The 18,051-nt window shown below is 36.1% G+C and overlaps 1 protein-coding gene across 2 annotated transcripts in view; it reads left to right on the plus strand.

Moving 5' to 3' along the window:
• ACVR2A (activin A receptor type 2A) overlaps window positions 1-18,051 on the plus strand; it is a 72,303-nt gene that overhangs the window by 36,801 nt on the left and 17,451 nt on the right. Inside the window, exons 2-5 of one of the 2 annotated variants that reach the window (XM_061363723.1) lie at window positions 2,514-2,721; window positions 5,026-5,135; window positions 6,524-6,678; window positions 15,885-15,908. In XM_061363723.1, coding sequence (XP_061219707.1) covers window positions 2,514-2,721; window positions 5,026-5,135; window positions 6,524-6,678; window positions 15,885-15,908 — 497 coding nt within the window. The remainder of the gene's footprint in view (window positions 1-2,513; window positions 2,722-5,025; window positions 5,136-6,523; window positions 6,679-15,884; window positions 15,909-18,051) is intronic. The other variant, XM_061363724.1, reaches the window with a different exon arrangement.

Here is an 18,051-nt window from a genome sequence, read left to right on the forward strand (position 1 = left end):
CCCATTTTATTGCTTCAGAAGACTGATCCAGCATTGCCCTGGTATTTTCATACGTCTCTTTAGTCTGGACAGACCTATTGCAAGTGTCTGCTCAACCCCTACAGAAGGTCTTAAGGTAGATGCTCCAGTCAGATCCAAAGTCACTAAACTGACAGTGTGATTGCTGGCCAGCTGATAGGCTGAACTGATTCAGAGCATTTGTGGTTAAGAAGACCTGACTACAGAGAAGATATATATATTTGTGCAAAGTTAATTTTACTGTGGTTTCTGAATTTTATCAGATTGAGATTGCCTATGGTCCTTCAAAGCTAGGTTTGGCAGCAGGAGGAAAGGAATGGCACGTATGAGATAAATCCAGGACTTCTGCTTTATTGCACTGACAGAACCAAATTGTTCAATCTGTTGTCTCATCTGTTTCTTGCCATAGCTGGGAGTTGTAAAGGTCAGGCCATCACAGCACAAAGAATATAATAGTTAACATGCTGTATCTCGCAGTGTTACCAGCTGGCTAGTGCATTTCTCCCATTGAACATCCAGGCTCTTTCCCAAAAAGCGTAAGCAGCATCCTCAGCTTATTTTGGGAATGTGTGAAAGTCAAAAGTTACAGAAGGTGGTTATGTGGGATGCCCGGTATGGTCAGCACTGCACTCGACTCCAGTGCCGTGTGCTGCACTTCAGGAGGGGTGCAGCAGTTGTCCGTTTGAAACGATTCTCATCACCCGGAGAGGTGTAGCTTTTTTGGTCCATGTAGAGTACAGGTCTCTTTACTGAGGAAAAAATTACCTTATTGTCAGCTGTGTGTGTTTGAGGAGGTGTTACATGATGGAAGCCTCTACCACTGTGCCAGTCACCCCAGCCCCACCTCCTACCACATGGAGGTGGACAATGATTTCATTCCTCAAAGGAAGCCAGGGTTACAGTCACTCTGCTTGTTACAACTTTGTGTAGAAAGGGAAGTACAGGTATGCCTTGTTAGGCAATATTGCTGTATCAAAATTACTGTGGAAGTATGTGAATAAAGGAGGTAATGAGTGGTAAGAATAAATATGTATGAATTGACTGCTATGGAATACCTCTGTTTAATCTTCTGTATAGATGTGTAATGGAACTGTCTTGAAAATATTAGAAGGGTACACAAAGTAAATGTGCGTTGTTGTCCTCCTGACCCCCGATTTTGACATAAGTCCTCTGAGTCTGTTTGATCTCCCTCTCTGTTTTTCCATGGATTTACTACATGTTAAATGATGAAGCTTGCATGAAGATTAATGACACACTCTTGTCAGTATTGGGCAAGAGATAAATAGAAATAAAAGCCAGTTATTACCCCCAGTATTTTGCTAACAGTTTTGCATCCTAACAACCGTTTACCTTTGCAAAACCCAGACTGGTGCTTCATACCATCTTAGAATTATGAACTTGGCTCTACTTGAGGGAGCCACAGTATGTTAATATTTGCTGGGTTTTGCTGTAGATTGTCAGTAGCCATCGATGACTCAATTATGTTTGTAATTTAAAAGACAAAATTAATTTCAGAAGTTCAGAAACTTTTATCTTTTAGAATTCTGGGATGACAAAAAATAAAAATCAGGTGATTTTTATAGCAGGATATAACAGGATAGGTTAGCTATTCTGCTAGTCCGGTGTGGTTCACCAGCATGTTGAATAGAAACTGCATCACTGCTTTGGCCTCCAAACACCACTGGGCTTCTGCTACATGAATCATGCACATTGGCTATCATGCATGATGCCACTGCATGTATGCTTGGTGTACACTCTGGAAGAGGAGACGCAGCCTGGGCTTTTTGAGAGCAGGAGCACTTGTTTGGTTATTGAGTTATGACAAAGATCTAATGTCTTTATGTTGTAGCTGATTCACTGAGTGAGGAAAAAAAACCCAGCACTGTCCTTGGCAGTGTGGGGTTGTTGCCTCACACCTGTTGGTCTCAATCCAGTTGCTCACTTGGCAAATCAGAATGGCATAAAAGATACTGTTTTAGCATAGTGTGTCTTATTCTTCAGTGCTTTGTATTAAGAAACTACATCACAGATGAAAGCTAGGGTAAAAGATGTTGATGGTTTAAAACTAATTCATTAGTTAGGTTTAGGTTTCTGAGATGTACAGCCTGCTTTTTGGCACTTGTAATAAGAGATAAAAATGCCTTTTGGTAAAGTCTACTTGCTAAAACTTCTTGTTCAGCTAATATACAACTAAATTGAGTATTTTAAATTTTCTCTGCTGTTGCTATTCAGGGAAAAATATTGCCATAACTTGTTCTTTATTCCTTCAAATTTTGTTGAGTTATCCAAGTCACTGACTTAACAGAAGATCTTTTTCAACACTTACTTGGAATGCTTATCAAAGTTAAATGTTTTCTTTCTTTATCAAAAAAAAAAAAAAAAAGGAGGGGAGAAAGCATATTGTATGATATTTTAGTACATCCTGGTTTTGACTGTTCATATGGCTTATCCTTCAGAATGCCGTTTAATTGTGATTTACTTTTCATTCCTCAAAGGTGCCATACTTGGCAGATCAGAAACACAAGAGTGTATCTACTACAATGCTAATTGGGAAAAAGATAAAACAAATCGCAGTGGTATTGAACCTTGTTACGGTGATAAAGATAAAAGACGGCACTGTTTTGCTACATGGAAGAATATTTCTGGATCAATTGAAATTGTGAAGCAGGGTTGCTGGCTAGATGACATCAACTGCTATGACAGGTAAGTAAGTTTTCCTATAAATTTTAAATTTATTTGTAATTTTAAACTATTATACCTGTCCATAATTTTTAAATCCTCCTCTCTGCCATCAGTACTTGAGACATATGATAATACAGTAAATTTTGAATAGTTTTCTTTTTAGATACACACATGCATGCACATACATTTTTTTCTCTCCTTGCATACGTGTATTTAGGGACCCAACTTTATTGAAGTGCTTTGTCTTGTTTGCATAATAGCATGCTCTACCTTTTCTTATTTACTTAATAAATATTAAAATCCAGATATTTAATTTATTCTTTTTTGGCCATTAATAATAGATTTTCTAATGACTCTAATTGCCAAACAGTGCAAATGTAGTTCCTGAACCAGAATGCAGAATTCCATAGTTCGCTTTTCCAACACCTTTAGCGTAGGAAAGTCAGTACTTTGCGTCTGCTCTTTGCATAAACATGACAGTATTTTGCTGATTTTGTTAAAAAGCTCACCTCAGTGGCAACCGAGAGACACTGAATATTCTAGAATTCCAGTCTTTTTTTCTTTTTTTTTTTTTTTTTTTTTTTAAATAACAGATGGTCTAGCAAGTACCCATGGGCAGTAACAGCAGGACTTGAGGTTTGTTAGATAGGGGCTGAATAAAGGTCGTGACTCTCTTAAGAAATGGTATTATAGTTCTCTGAAGTACTGTAGTAAGTTTTATTTGACCAAAAAGTAGTTGTTTGGAAAGGGAGAGAAGAAAATAAGTGCATAATGCATCTTCATTAAAATGTACCTAGAATTTGTTTTTTCGCAATGTTTTAGAAAATTCTCTTCTTGTGTTTCTTTAATGTTGAATGAGTAGAAGAAATCATTATAGTAATTTCAACCAAATAAAATTTCCCCACGCACTAGGATGTTTTGTCCTTTAATGACAGTTTAAAGCTAAGTTGAACATTAGTACTGATTTATACATTTCTCAGAGAAGTAGCAAAGCATCTGCAAGCTTGCTTGCACAGCATGATTTCAGCTATGCTGGAAGGCGAAGGACAATTTTAAAGAAACCTTATTTATTGCTGCTAATATCTAGTAACTGTGAGACACTCGGAATGGGAAAGTATTGGTTTGTTCTGGGTTTGTGTGCGTTTTCTGTGTTTTTTTTTTTTTTTTGGTCCTTTTTAAAAAAAAAAAAGCTATTCTTAGTTGTGGCTTTGCAGAAGAAGTGGGGATATTACAGTTTCTGCACTAATTTCTGCTAAATGTAAAACTTTCAGGATGAAGATGGAATTTTTTGATTTGGAAAAAGAATTGGGTTCTGTGCTATTGTTATCCCATTAGTTTCATATTATATTGAAATCATCCTTGAGCAAATTTAAAAAAGTGGAACAAAAAAAATGCAGGAAGGATGGGAAGGAAATGGTTAAAAATTGAGTAAGAATTTGTCTGGCTGTAAGACCTCGTTAGCTGTAAGAATGCATGCGGCAGTGTTCATCTAAAATACCCATTAATAAACAAGATCTTATCTCTGGGAGTGAAGAGTGGTTTAGTGAACAGTGAGTTACAGTGTGATGAACTCCAAACAACTGCAGATTGAGAACATCAAAGAATAAATGTTTCATGTAAGTTACAGTAGAGTGTAATTGTAATAGCTGGTTCTGTAAAATAACCCTAATTTTTGAAGCTGAACCCAAAACTTTTTTGACAGTCTTCAGCTGCATTTAAAATCCTCAATTATTTCTGCAGGATTTTCAGATTCTTTTCTTTCTGCTGTCAAGTTGTCTCCTGCATGATGCCTGTTTTTCTTTCCTGATTTGAATAGTTTCAGCTTATTTGTTAATAGAACTCCTTCCCTGCATTTAACTCATGGGGTGGAATAAGCCCTATCCCTGATCATAATGTAGGCAGGGGAAATCATAGAAATTTTGTCTTTTTTTTTTTTTTGCCTAAAATAAAATTAAAAAATTCTCCTTCTCACTCATCTCCAGCCCTTACAACCTGGTACTGTGAGATTATGTTTAAGCGTTAGCCCTTTGATCATTTGTCCTGTTTAAATCTAGACTGCAAACTGCTCTTCAGTATCCTGTTGGTGGTTTTCTTTATCTTAAGAATCACAAAAATGTGCTATTTCAGTTTCAATTATACTTCCTTGCAATACAAAATAACAAAATTTTAATTTGTTCAAGTTTAACTCTTATTTGGGTAGTATGTTGTCCATGATTATTTAATGAAGTTCTCTTTAAATTTTAAATACGAGTGTATGTTTTCTCTTAAACACCACCCTCCCTCCCAAATTAAAATGAGTAAGATTTTTTTTATTATCTTTTATAGGAATGATTGCATAGAGAAGAAAGACAGCCCTGAAGTGTTTTTCTGTTGTTGTGAAGGCAACATGTGTAATGAACGCTTTTTCTATTTTCCAGAAATGGAGGTCACACAACGTAAGTTAGTTTGATGCATTTGTGAAGGAACAGCTTTTCTGAGTTTAGAAATATTTAATAGTGTGTATGTTGAGGAGATAAGAATTTTCCATTGTGATGTTTCTTTTCCTGACAGAAGGTTTCCGATTCCTGCATGATAGTACCATATGCATTCACATAAAGAACCTAGAAAATTGCCAGTTTATGTCTTCTGTTTTGAACGGTCTCTGTACTAGAAGTAATTTATATTGATAAAAGGTACTTTAGCTCTTTTCTGAGGGTGAGAAGGAAGGATAACCTGAAATTATTGGCTGTTTTATGATACAGAAGTTACTGTCAAATCTTACGTTAATTGTATAGTTAAGCTTCTGTAAGTGGCCATAAATCATTAGGCTAAAAGCTGTATCATCCTTATATACATGTACCAGCCTGTAAATGCTCTTCTCTTGAAACAGTGCTCTATTTCTCTGAACTAATTGGACCTTTGAGTTCCTCTGTGAATTGACACAGTAACAAAGATGGGAAAGGAGGAAAGGATTTCCTCCCAGGATACAAAGAAAATCAGATAGCCAGACTTAAAAAATAATTGTTTAAAAAAACCCCAATAACTAAAAGTTTATTTGACTATTCTTGCATATCTTCTTCCACTCAATCTAATCTTTATTGGAAAACCGAATAATGTTAATAAGTGAACTGAATACAGCAGATGTCTTGTGTACTAAATAGAGGAAGTTGTTTGTGAAATTAAATGTCTGTGAGATTAAAATGGCCTTTGTTGACCCAAGAGATATTCTTGTCATTTTTGTCAGTGATATTGCAAAGGCAATAATTGACGTTCTCCTTCACTGTCATGAAAGCTCTTTTGCCCCAGGGGTCTGCCTGTGGCTGCCCCTGTGCCAGCTGCCTCTGAGGCAAGGTTTCTCTGGAGCCTTTCTCAGGGCTGCATGAAGTGTCTTCAGCTAGAGAACTTTTACTGTCAGCAAGTCAGCAGCATGTAGGGATGTTGGCAGATCACTTCTGGCCTCTTCTTATTAATGCCATATTACTGTATACATTCCAAAGATTAAACCTCTGTATTGGTTCCTTTTTTATTCATTAGGCGATGGCATTCTTGCATTCTTTTAAAAATACAGACATCTCTTACACAGTGTAGATATGCAGAGCTTAAAAGCACAAGAAAAGTTGGATGGGCTGATGTGTACTGGGGACCTAAATTATTTCTTTCCAAGATGCTACTTTTTAATAAATATGAATCTGTTTCTATTAAAGTATTTAATCAAGTATTGTTATCCTGTTATGCTGATTGCAAGAATTTTTATAAGATCAGGATTCTAGACATCTCGAACAGTGGATAATTTTTGTTCTTTAAAAGCTGTGTCCTTTTGTGCTCTTTTCTTTTTTTTCTTCAGCAACTTCCAATCCTGTTACACCTAAGCCACCTCTGTTCAATACCTTGCTTTATTCATTGGTGCCTATAATGGGAATTGCAGTGATTGTGCTCTTTTCATTTTGGATGTATAGACATCACAAGCTGGCATATCCTCCAGTACTTGTTCCAACCCAAGTAAGTTGCTGCATTATTTTGGTTTTTTGAACGGTAAAACCATTTTCTGAAAAGGGGAGAAAGGGGTGTGCATCTGTCACGTGGCTGAAGTCTTCTGTTACTTTCCTGTTTTAAAGGTGCTAATGCTTGCTATCCACAAAAGCAGAAAATTAAGCTTTACTTAAATAGCCCTATCTCTCTAAATAATTGGTCTTTGAATGTCTGAGAAACTAAATGTTTTTACACATCTGTGTATTTGGTAGGAGAAAAACTAAACACAAGATCCAGGAGATGTAGAAAGTTTGTGCTTCCAACATAGTTAAAAGGACTACTTGCCTGAAAGTTGTGTACAGCTGCACTCAGGTACCTAGGGTTGAGCTTTATTTAATGTCTAGCTTAAAACAAAAGTGAAGGAGAGATGCTAATTCGTAATGGCAAGTTGCAGTGAATAGGAAATAGCGACTAGTAAAAGCTTAGCAATTTAAAAAAAAAATCAAGTGACTGGGATACAGGTATCAACTAAAAGGAAAATACAGGAAAACTTCAGTTAAAGCCTGGTTCTAGGGCTTAGCTCAGCTCATGGCCTCGCTGTGATTCATGTAGTCTTTTTCCTCTTGTTCGTTGATGTATTTTCTGTTTTGTCCTAAATTTTTTAGCTTTACCAGTGTTTGTGTTCTACTTAGAAAATATTATGATTGTGGTCTCCAAATTTGAAGCATCAAAACAAACACTTTATGGCTGTGTGTGCATAGTTCCTGCTGTTGCGTGGCTCCAGCTGATTCTGTAGGTGCAATTAGTATTAATGCCAGAATTCCTCTTCCTTCAGTTATGTGTAGATATTCAGTTGAGATTAGAAGGCATTTATGAAAAGAATTAAGGCAGTAAATTGTTCAGACCGAAGTAGGAAAGATGAACAAAATGTGGTAGTGGAAACAGGTAAACAACTTACCCAAGAACCCATACGACTTGGGGTTTTGCAACAGGACTTGAACTTGAGCTTCCTAGCTCAGGGCAGTGACCACTTATAATACATTGTCTCTCATACAGTGATGCTATTAAGGATAAATAAAATCAAAACACTTGCTGTTTTTTGTAGGATTGCATTTAAAAAGGATTAATATGTATCTGCTCTGTACCCCCAGCTTCTGTGATATTTTCAGTGTTACTGCTTGATTTCAGGGTGTTCGGGAAGGAGTGTTGCATGTCGTTGATACATAAAATTGTTTTGATTTCGGTTTAGTAGTAATAGATAAGGAAAATTTGGGGGGACGCAGTGGGCATATGTTCTTGCCAAATGAAAAGAACATAGTTTAGAGGAAAAAAGTATGTTTCCTGTCCTTGCGAAAGTATTGCAGATCCTCAAACTTCATGCAATCTGTTAGCATAATTACTTCATCTATCTCAGTTTTTATGTATTCAGGACTTGATATCAACCTGGTAAACTTCACTGTAAGAACAAATTCATAACCTCATAACTGCTAGTTCTGTGAAAAATTTCAGCAGGTGGTGTCCTTTCTAGACTTCAATAAGTAAAGGATAAAGTGATAGAAAAGCAAACAAATGTTAATACATGCCAGAGATCAAGAACTGGAATTTTTTTCATCTTCTTTCAGCAGCAGTTCTTTTCTTGCATGGTTTGTTTGGTACAGGAGTGGACACATCATACATTTTTAATAAATAGGGTAATAACCTGTTTTGTTAATACTCAGATCGTATCTGTTAAGATAAGTATATGTTGGTGCTTGAGCTAGTTATGGTGTAATAACATTTTTCTTATCTTGTGGTGAATAGGCATTAAGGTTTGATGTGGAAAGTCAGGAAAAGCTGCTTCTGCCTGAAAAACTAAATTAAATTATTATGCAAATAGATTATATAAATATTCTTCCATATGCAGCAGAGCAGTATTTCCCACTTTAAATTTGATTAAAGCTGATTTGAACAGGAGGCAGAGGAAGCAGGAAGAGAGGGAAAAGTGTTAGTAATTTTATAACCATGGAACAAACATTTAAATATTTTTGTGATTAATATATTAAAAATAATATTATATCAATAATTAGAACATGATTAGAGTTTGTAGGCAAATGAATTATTTTTTAAATCTTTCTGTAGCAAATGGCTAGATCACATGTATAACAGATACTAGAAAACAGGGATTTCTCTGTATGAGATGCAGATAAAGGTTATCTTCTACGCTTTTCCCAGAAGGTGGGGTGGTGGGAGTAGTTAGGTACAGCAAGCCCTGGTACTAATCTTTCTTTCAGTAAAAATTAAAGGATAGATGAGGAGTAAGTGAAAGATAAAAATGAGGAAGCACTGAAGAATGAGACATTTTGTAAGAATTAGGACACATTGTAAGTAAATAATAAACACTGTGCAAAAAGGAAAGAAATTGTTTGGAGTAGTTAAAAAAAATGCTAGGAGAAATTTTATTTTTGAACCTGTAGTGAAATACAAAGGACAGACACCTGAGTAAATGCAAACAACATTCGTTTTCCTTTGAATGTAAAATTGTTTCATGGTAGATGCATGTATCAGGCAGGCATTACCTACACAAACTGAGCTGAGTTCACAGCCTCATGGTTTACATTAACTTTATATTCCCTTTGAATCTACAGATACTTATTTTAAAATTTCATATGGTAGGGTTAGTTTATATGTTTGGTTTCAGACTGGAAAGCAGCAGATATTTTTGTTTGCTTCTTACATGTTTCAGTCCTGCTTTCCTTCAGTTACTTGGGTAGAGAGTCCAAGGGGGTTATGAGAGCAGGTTACTGCTGAGATGCTCCTTGCCGATGCCTGAGCCTGAAGTGCTCGCTGGGTCCAGAGGCATATTTCAGGAGCAGCCGCAGCAGAACTGTGCTTTGAGGTATCGGTGCAGGGACCTGTCCTTGCTCCTGTTGCTCCCATTAGTCTTTGCTTCCATACTACTTTATCTCTTGTTTGTGCTGTTAACTGTATGCCTCACTATCGTGTGGGGTGCTATCCAGTTAAATCTGTCAAAATGTAAAAAATCTGTCACTCTCAGTCCTTAAATGAGTTATTAACAAGTGTAAGTTTGCTAAATACATATGTGCATACGTCAAGTGGTTTGAAAGAACCATTTCATTTTCTTATTTGTATTTGATTTAATCATGCTGCAAACATCTATTCATATGTCTGATAAACTTACCAAAAATCGATGAGTATTTTAAATATTTGTGTATTTTCATATGAAAAGACTTACTCTCACCCAGTTAATTTTCAATTGTGAATTCCAGATACACTGAAAATGAAGCAGTATTGTCTTTGCAGACAAAGGCTTTCACTCTCAAATTAGCTTGGATTTCTCCACAGCATCCTACTAATATTCCTGGTAGAAATACGAATGTGGATGGCAAGGAGTTGATATGTTATGCTCATTTATTTTTTTACATCTCTTGAGCTTGGGCCAGAGTTGTCAGTCAATGCTAATTACAACTGTGGTGTTACCACTTTGTCAACTGATAGATAGGACCTTAACCTATTTTATAGTGTAACTGACACAAGTAACACTTCTGGTTTTTATCAGTTCACAGAGCTGTGGCTTCCAACATTTTACATCCCTACTGTACAAAGAGAGATTAACCTCTTGTACTTTCTGTTGAGTGCTCAAGTTATGAATATCTTACTGGATCACAGAGTTGCTTTTTTTGTTTTGTGTTGTTTTTAAAGTAAGAGTCATATGTTGAGAGGGTTGAAAAAAAAGCTTTACAGATTCACATAATGTCTTCATAACCTATTTTTGTGCTTTCTTCTGGAACATTTGAAATTACTTGGGTTAAAGATACTTCATGTTTTTAATCGCTAAACACAATAAAGCCCTGGTCCAGGCCTTTAGGTGTTATCAGAAATTTAAAAACTCAGAATGGACAGATCCTGTCTATTAGCATGTCTATAGAAGTAAGGTTAGTTGCTAGGAATTACCATTTCTTTCTCTCCTCAGAGTGGAGGATTGCATAGTTAAATAAAACTATGTCTTCTGCATTTAACCCCTATGCATCACTTCATTTAAGCTTTTCACCCATCATTCCCAGTATTAAGCACAATGATCTTTTATGTGTTGCTTCTCCTTGCCTCCATATGGATGAACCTCACGAGTCCTATATAGATGGAAAATGTCCCTGGTCTTCAATGTCATGTGCTATATGAACCAAGAATTAAGAATAGTAGAAACACATGTATGAAATGTAAAGAGATCTATATAAAGATATATATATATAAAATATATATAAAGAGGTCTCTTTTTTTTTGTGGGGGAAGAGAGGTTATTTGGACATAAAAACCCCCTCTAATTTTAGTTGATGCCATTTTGGTATGGCTCCCTTCACTACTATACCATGATAGTCTTTCTTTAGTGTATCTCTTTCTGAAGAAACCCAAGTATGAATAGATTTCTGTAGCTATGTCATGGTTTGGGTATTTCAGTTTAAGCTGTAAGAAATTAGAATTGAAAACGGCATCACATAGTGCAAGGTGAATAATGATGAAGAAGAAAAACCTTTAGCAGCAACAGAAGCAAGACAGATTCTGAACTGACTGCAATTCCGACAGTGTATGTAGCAGTGGAAAAATAAATTCTGTGTTGGAATTGAAAAGGAAGAGAACAAAATAACAGAACAAGCGCTGCTCTTAGCTGTAGTTTGTAACCTCATATATCTGGTGTAGGGCACCGGACCTCTGCCAGGGAGTTTGGTGAGTGTGTGTAACTTGAGGTTTGTTTTCAAAAAAAGTTAAAGTAATTAGTAACAGGAAATTTTTTTGTAGTTGGCATAGGAAAAAGGTTTTCATTTGTTGTTTCCATTCTCTAAATTGACTTTCAGCACATCAAATAATCTACCTGGTATGCTTAAAATTTCTGAGATAACCTTTATCCCTTTGTCAAGCTCACAGTTGGCTGCTGAAAAAGGATGAAGAAATTAAATTGTTAGGGTTGTTTTCCGGCTTTTGTTTTCCAGCCACAGTATTTTTCTTCTTGTTGTTACAGATATTTTAATAAAATATTATAACACTTGAAAAATGATGAATAAGAAAGGGAGAGGTGTTTTTAGGACTTATTCCAAACCTGGGAAGATTAATAGCTACTTGAAAAATGCATGAAGGAGAAGCCAAATGCTTACATGAAATGGGAAAAGATTGATCAACAAAGAAAAGCTGGAGCTTAGAGTAAAAATTAAAAAAAAAAATAAAGACTGAGTTAGAGCTTGTGGCTAGCTAGGAGGGATTTGGTTTTGGGTACATGTAGGTGGTTAATGAATGATTAACATATAATGGGTGGCAGTGTTAGTACTAAAAAGGAATAGCTGAATGATCTCTGGATTTGGACTGTTAGATCTGTGAATGATTTCACATCCTCTAATTTTGCATTTCATATCTTGAGGGCTAATAAGAATTTTTTTATAGTTGGTAACAATAGCTGGACTGACACAGGAGGAAGGTCTGGCATTATCCTTTGGTTTTGGTCCAAGAGGCACAACCATGATATGGTTGTATAAAGAAAAGGAAAAAAAAAGAAACCTGAAAACCAAAAAAATCATAATACAGGAACACCCCAAGAATACAGAAGGAAAGTTGTTATAGGTGAAGAGTCCTTAATGTGTAGTAGGTAAATAGCTTGTAACTGTCTCTTTTTCTCTTTTTCTTTAATTTATGGGCTGTTGCAATACAGGCAGCTCCTTAAAATCTTTTAACAGAGGGACGAATTTGTATGACAAAGAATTGAAAACCAAGTTTATAGTGTTGCTTTTTAAATGTTCTGTGTATGACCAGATCCAGACCTTTGATTCGAAGCTTTGATAGCTTTAAAGTCCATTAAAAAAACCCCAAAACCCAAACCCCACCCAACTACTTCCCTGCTCTTTCCATTCACCTGCAGAATGAGCTATCTCCATTTAAGTAAACCCTAAATTCTTATTTTGTCAAGAGGTAAGAAATTACAACTCCAGGTGTAAGGTGACTTACTCTGAATAGCAGCCTAAAGGGAACTTTAAAGTACAGTTAAAGTTAAAAAAACAGGCTTTAAAATGTACATCTGTAGTGAGCTTCAAGTTACTTTTGCATTAATTTAAGCAAAATTCTAAATAATTATACCCTGTATACCATACTTGCAATACTATACCTTAGCTTTCTGCACTATATCTTATTCTTGGCTTATTACAAAGGTGGTTTAGTTTTAGAATTAGGCCTGTATGGAGTGGGTCTGAGAGACTGCTGCATGAAGATGTATATCCATCTGGTACGGCTGCATGTACTTTGTGTTTTAGTCTCATAAATGTTGACTTAGCATATGTGCATTTAACAACTGACAAGACACTGGAGGCTTTTACAGTGCTGCATACAATTTACCTTGAAGATTTCTCTTCTGTTCATTCATTGTAAACAGTAATATTCAAAATAATCTACATTATCTAGACCACACGTAGATTATAGTCTTAAAACAGTGTTTTGGAACAATCATAGGAAAGCTGAAGTACTGGTCTCGATGAAGTCTGCAGTCAGGTACTCTTATCTTCAGAAGGTTTTTAATAATTTTCCATAATAAAGTCCATTTTCCTGAATATTTCAGATTTATGTCTTTCAGGTAATGTTTTATATCACTGAATGGATGAGAACTACACATTTCAGAAGTTCTAAAAAGAAAATAATTAGTTTTAACCTTATATTCTCCAAAGAGATTGAGGGATGAGCATGCAGATGTCATATTTTGGGTAGTAGTTAAGAACACCTGAAGTAATCAGTGCAATAAATTTATAATACAGTAAGTTGCATTTCTTTAGAATGCCACGTGTTTATAAAGATTTTTGTGACATTTTTGAAGTTCACAATATATTTGTGGGTAGCCCAGACTTTGGAGAAGACTACATTGCTTGGATTTTTTTTGGGGGGGGGTTGTTTTTATTTGGAATGGTGATTTTGTTTGGGGTATTTGTGGTTTTGGGACATTTTGTTTGTTTGGCTGGGTTGTTTTTTTGTGGGTTTTTTTTTCTAGTTGGTCATAAATGTCATAATAATTTCCCTAATCCATGATAAAACCTTTAGAAGTATTTTTCAGGCAGTATAAATAGGAAGTTAGTGTGCTTATATTTGTATAGATAGTAGCTATACAAATGGGAGAGGGAAATTGCCCCAAGGTTATAAGAGTTGTTGCACCTATTTGCATTTCTGTAGTAGCCTGGTACTGCTTAAACTGGTGATACTTGCGTTTCTAATGAAAAGCCCAAGGCAGTGGTCTGTAGTCTAAAGGGAAGGACAATGATTTTCAAATCAGAAGGCTTATGATATGCATTTTTAAAAATTTCCATGCATGTCTAATTTATTAGTGTTTGGGGGCTGTTGAGCCCCTTAAGAGAGCAGTGAGAGAACTCATTTCTCAATTTCATATTTGCAGTTTCTCATTATGGTAAGAGCAAAAAGGTGGGCTTCATGTATCTTTTCCTTATTTCTGAGGAATTAAAAATTCTCAGAAGCTGGAGAACTTTAATAGTAAATAAGCCTGAAAATAATTATTTTTTTTACAGCCACAAAACAGACATTTATTGAATAACTATTCCATACAAGTAGTGCTTTTTACATTTTTTTTAACAGTTGTCTGTTCTTTGATTTACTTGAGTTAGGAGAAATAGGAGTACACAGAGATAGTTCTGTTACTCTGTTACAGTAGCCATTCCCTATCCCATTCACAGATTAATACATCTATTTTGCTTGGCTGCTGCTTCTGGCAAAGAAATATGGGGGGGGGGCTTGGAGGAGGAACTTGTGCTTGTGGTTTGTGGACTTAGTGCTGCAGAATCTTACTTGTAACTCTCCAAGTGTGGAATAGCTGTCATTCTACTGGAACCACCAGCTCTGAGAGATTTGAAGGTGAAGATGATCAGCTTCTCTGAAAAAGAGTTTGCGTGGTTTTGTTTAGTATGGGGTTTTTTTTCCCTTATGAAGTGCCCCAAAGTAGAGGCTGTACAGGTCCTGCAAGAATCTGCTTCATTCTCTTGGTGTTATCCTCACCTCCAGTGGTCTGTTGACTGGTGGAGTGGTCCTGTTTAGCTCCGGTGTTCTTCAGTGCTCTCTCTGTCAGTGGCTGCAAGCTCTATAACAGTATTTATAAATCTGACTCCCAGCTAATCTAGCCTTCAAGAAATACTTCAGCCCTTCTGTTATTAATTATTTAGATAATGCTAAGTGTGTGCTCAACAGTTTTCAGAGTGCAGAGAAAAGTTTTTTGTTGGCCCTGCACTCTGTAGCATCTTAAGAATGTAAAGACAAAGGGTGAAGAAAAGGGTGAAGAAAAAAGCTGTTACGTAGCAGGTGAATACTTCCAGGTGTTTGAATTTCATGCTCTTGCAACATCTATCTGATCAAATTATAAAGGACAAAGAAAATGGCTGAGGCAGATGTACAGGAGGAGGAACAAGGGTGTTTCAGCGCTTCTCTGCTTGAGTGGCAACGAGATTCTTCAATAAAAAAGATGAAAGTAACACAAACAAGCGTGTGTCATTAAAATGTGTTTTTAAGTCTCAACTACAGTGCTCTGGGACTTAGGTTTTTATGATGGATTTCATTCCACAGTCTGTGGACTCGTGTGACTTGTTTGAAAGAACCTTTAATACTGTAATCTCCCTTTATAGATGTTGGATATAGTTTTTTCAAGTTCACTTGTTCTCGTTACAGCTCTATCATGCCAGATTTGTTGATTAAATTTAGTAATACAGACCTAGTATATGATGACCTATTTATTTCAAAGGTTTAGTTACAACATAGACGTTAAAAAGTTTTCATTTTCCACAGCTAGTGACTAATTACAGTGAATTTAAAAAGTACAACCCTGCCCTCTACTGTACACTTGTGAGGAAACAATAAGCTTCTGTAACTTGTGTTTGCATGAACTTTCTGCATGTGTTTATATACTGTTTGGTAGAAGCATGAACGTTTATAAACATAAAATGGACAACTGTAGTTTTAATTACAAGATCAATTCAGCAAAGGGTTTGAATAATAACCTTTTATTGCCCACTTTGCTAACGTTATCAATGATGGATTTTTTATATATATGTGTATTTTAAATTATCTGTTATTAGCGCAAGGAAGTATTGCTATCCCCAGGGATATTTTTGTTGTTAATTCACGAACAATTGATTTTGTCTCTTATGAGCTGTTTTTCATTTCATTCTTGGTATATATAGTAATTTCTTTTGCCTGTGTTTTTTCCCCTCTACAAGCACGCCTTTCATATAATGATTGAGGTAAGATGCACTGATATTTGTTCATGGTTATGGAACTTTCTGTGGACATGTAAGAAGTTGTTTTGGTATTAATTACTTTTTTTACCACTAAGTGTTTTGGAAAAGAAATTTGTAAGCATGCATGGTTTAAAAACAGATTTAGTCTGTGGTTCATAGCTTTCTTAAATTTTACTGTAGTTTCTCAGGCTATCAAGTTAAACACCCTCAGGGACTGATAATGAAACACATGAGGTGTAGTCAGTTTGTGGTTCTTCAGCTACCCCCTCCTGCTTTGTGTCACTTCCACCTTGGTGCCACTTCATATGAGTGGCGGTGAGGGCTCCACTGGGCCAGCATGTGCTGATAACCTGTCTTGGGCTGTGGGAGCAGTTCAGCCAGCACAGACTGCACATCGCATTTTGGTAGGCTGCCCTGAAAGTACATGGCACATCCTGCCTACTCCTGTCCTGTCTTTGGGTGTCTATTGTCATCTCCCACCTGTGTGGAGAGGTGTGTGATCTTTGTGTTGTGATTTGAGTGATGTGATGGGTTGGGTTTTTTTGTGATTCAGGAGCTTGAAGGAATAGATTTACCTGAAGAAAAATACTCTTTCACTGTTAAGTCCCTACTTTGTCCTTCTCACTGCCCAGAAGTTATTTTTACTTGTGTTTAACTACTGATACTTCGTATGAAAATGCAAGTAACTGAAAACTGTTAATTCAGAAATCTGATCATTATTGCTAGACTTCTAAATTGGATATTGAAAAAGTCGAGATTTGAGTTGTAATGTGAATACTCAGTTTCCATTGTCTCTTTAGTTCTCTAATAGCTGTAATGTCTTGTGACTTAGAAGAAAATATAATGGAAATTGTATTTTCCTGAATATCTTGCATCTGTAAAGAGTTAGAGTTCCTTCTGTTTGTGTTACTGTTTTTCTTCAGTTGGCATAATTTCAGTGAGGGATGAAGCTGAAGTATCTTCACTACAAATAACTACTTTGTTTATATTACTGTAAGGAACATGTTTGCAATATGTGATAAAAGATGATTTTTTGGAATGAAAAAAGAGAAAAAAAATGATGCTATTTAAAAGCAATGTGGTTTGATACAAATTGTAGTAAATGTTAGAATAACTACAAAATTTAAGGATTCTGACTCCTTTTACAGTATTTGGATCTTAACTTTACAGATCAGCTGGTGAAAATGAACCAGACCCAAATGAGAAAGGGAGAAAGCAACCAAGATAGTCATCAGGCTTTTTCAGTGAGAACTTTTTGACCCTATTCCCTTCTAGTACCTAAGTGGGCTGGCAAGAAAGCTGGAGACTTTTTTACAAGGGCCTGTAGGGATAGGACAGGGGCGCATGGCTTTAAACCAGTAAGTGATTCACAATATAAGCTGTAAAATAAATATAACCAAGGGGAAATACTGCACCATTTAACAAAAATTGCATGTGGTCAGGAATTTTGAGAACTTGTTTATATTTTGGAGCCAGGAAAGGGAAATGTGCTGTGTACATCCCTGTTTGGCTAATTGGTCTTTTTTTTTTTTTTCTCTTTGTTGTACATGGTGAGTCACCTGATTCAGTTGCCATATGAAAGACATAACTGGAGATAAACCCAAGTGCTGACAGACTGTGTTGGGGCAGGTCCTTAAACAATCTGTTTAGTTGGTCATATTTGGAAGGGTTTGTAGTTTCATGCTTGTTAAGCTTCTCTTTGATCTTAAGATCTGTTCTTGAAGGCACTTAAGGAAACCTATTTCTGTAAGTTACCATTCTTTCATGAATATATTTCCCCTCTGTTCTTTTTCTGGTATGACTAGTATGCACTACCTGGCAGCTGACTGCAATTCCCAGCTATAAAAATCAGAACCAAAAAAGTCTTGTTTGAGATTTGAAAAGCTTGGAGTGTACAACGTAACTGGAATTCCATAATTCTGAGATGAACATGAAACCTGAACTTACGGTGTTAAGGATTGATGGCATTGACCCATAGGAAGAGTAAAGCTTAGCTGTCCAAGTAGAATGCATCATATGACTTTGTTAGTTGAAGTACTTATTGCAAACATAACCTGCTTTTCATTTTGCCCTAGCAGTCGATGATTGTGTGGCAGGAGTGTTCCTCTCCTGCTGCCTTTGTGTACTGCCCTGGGGTTAGGACAGA

This window comes from Neopsephotus bourkii, unplaced genomic scaffold (genome assembly GCF_033783945.1).
Source record: "Neopsephotus bourkii isolate Nb327-2 ecotype Australia unplaced genomic scaffold, CSIRO-AGI_Nbou_v1 NB_1181, whole genome shotgun sequence".
NCBI lineage: Eukaryota > Metazoa > Chordata > Aves > Psittaciformes > Psittacidae > Neopsephotus > Neopsephotus bourkii.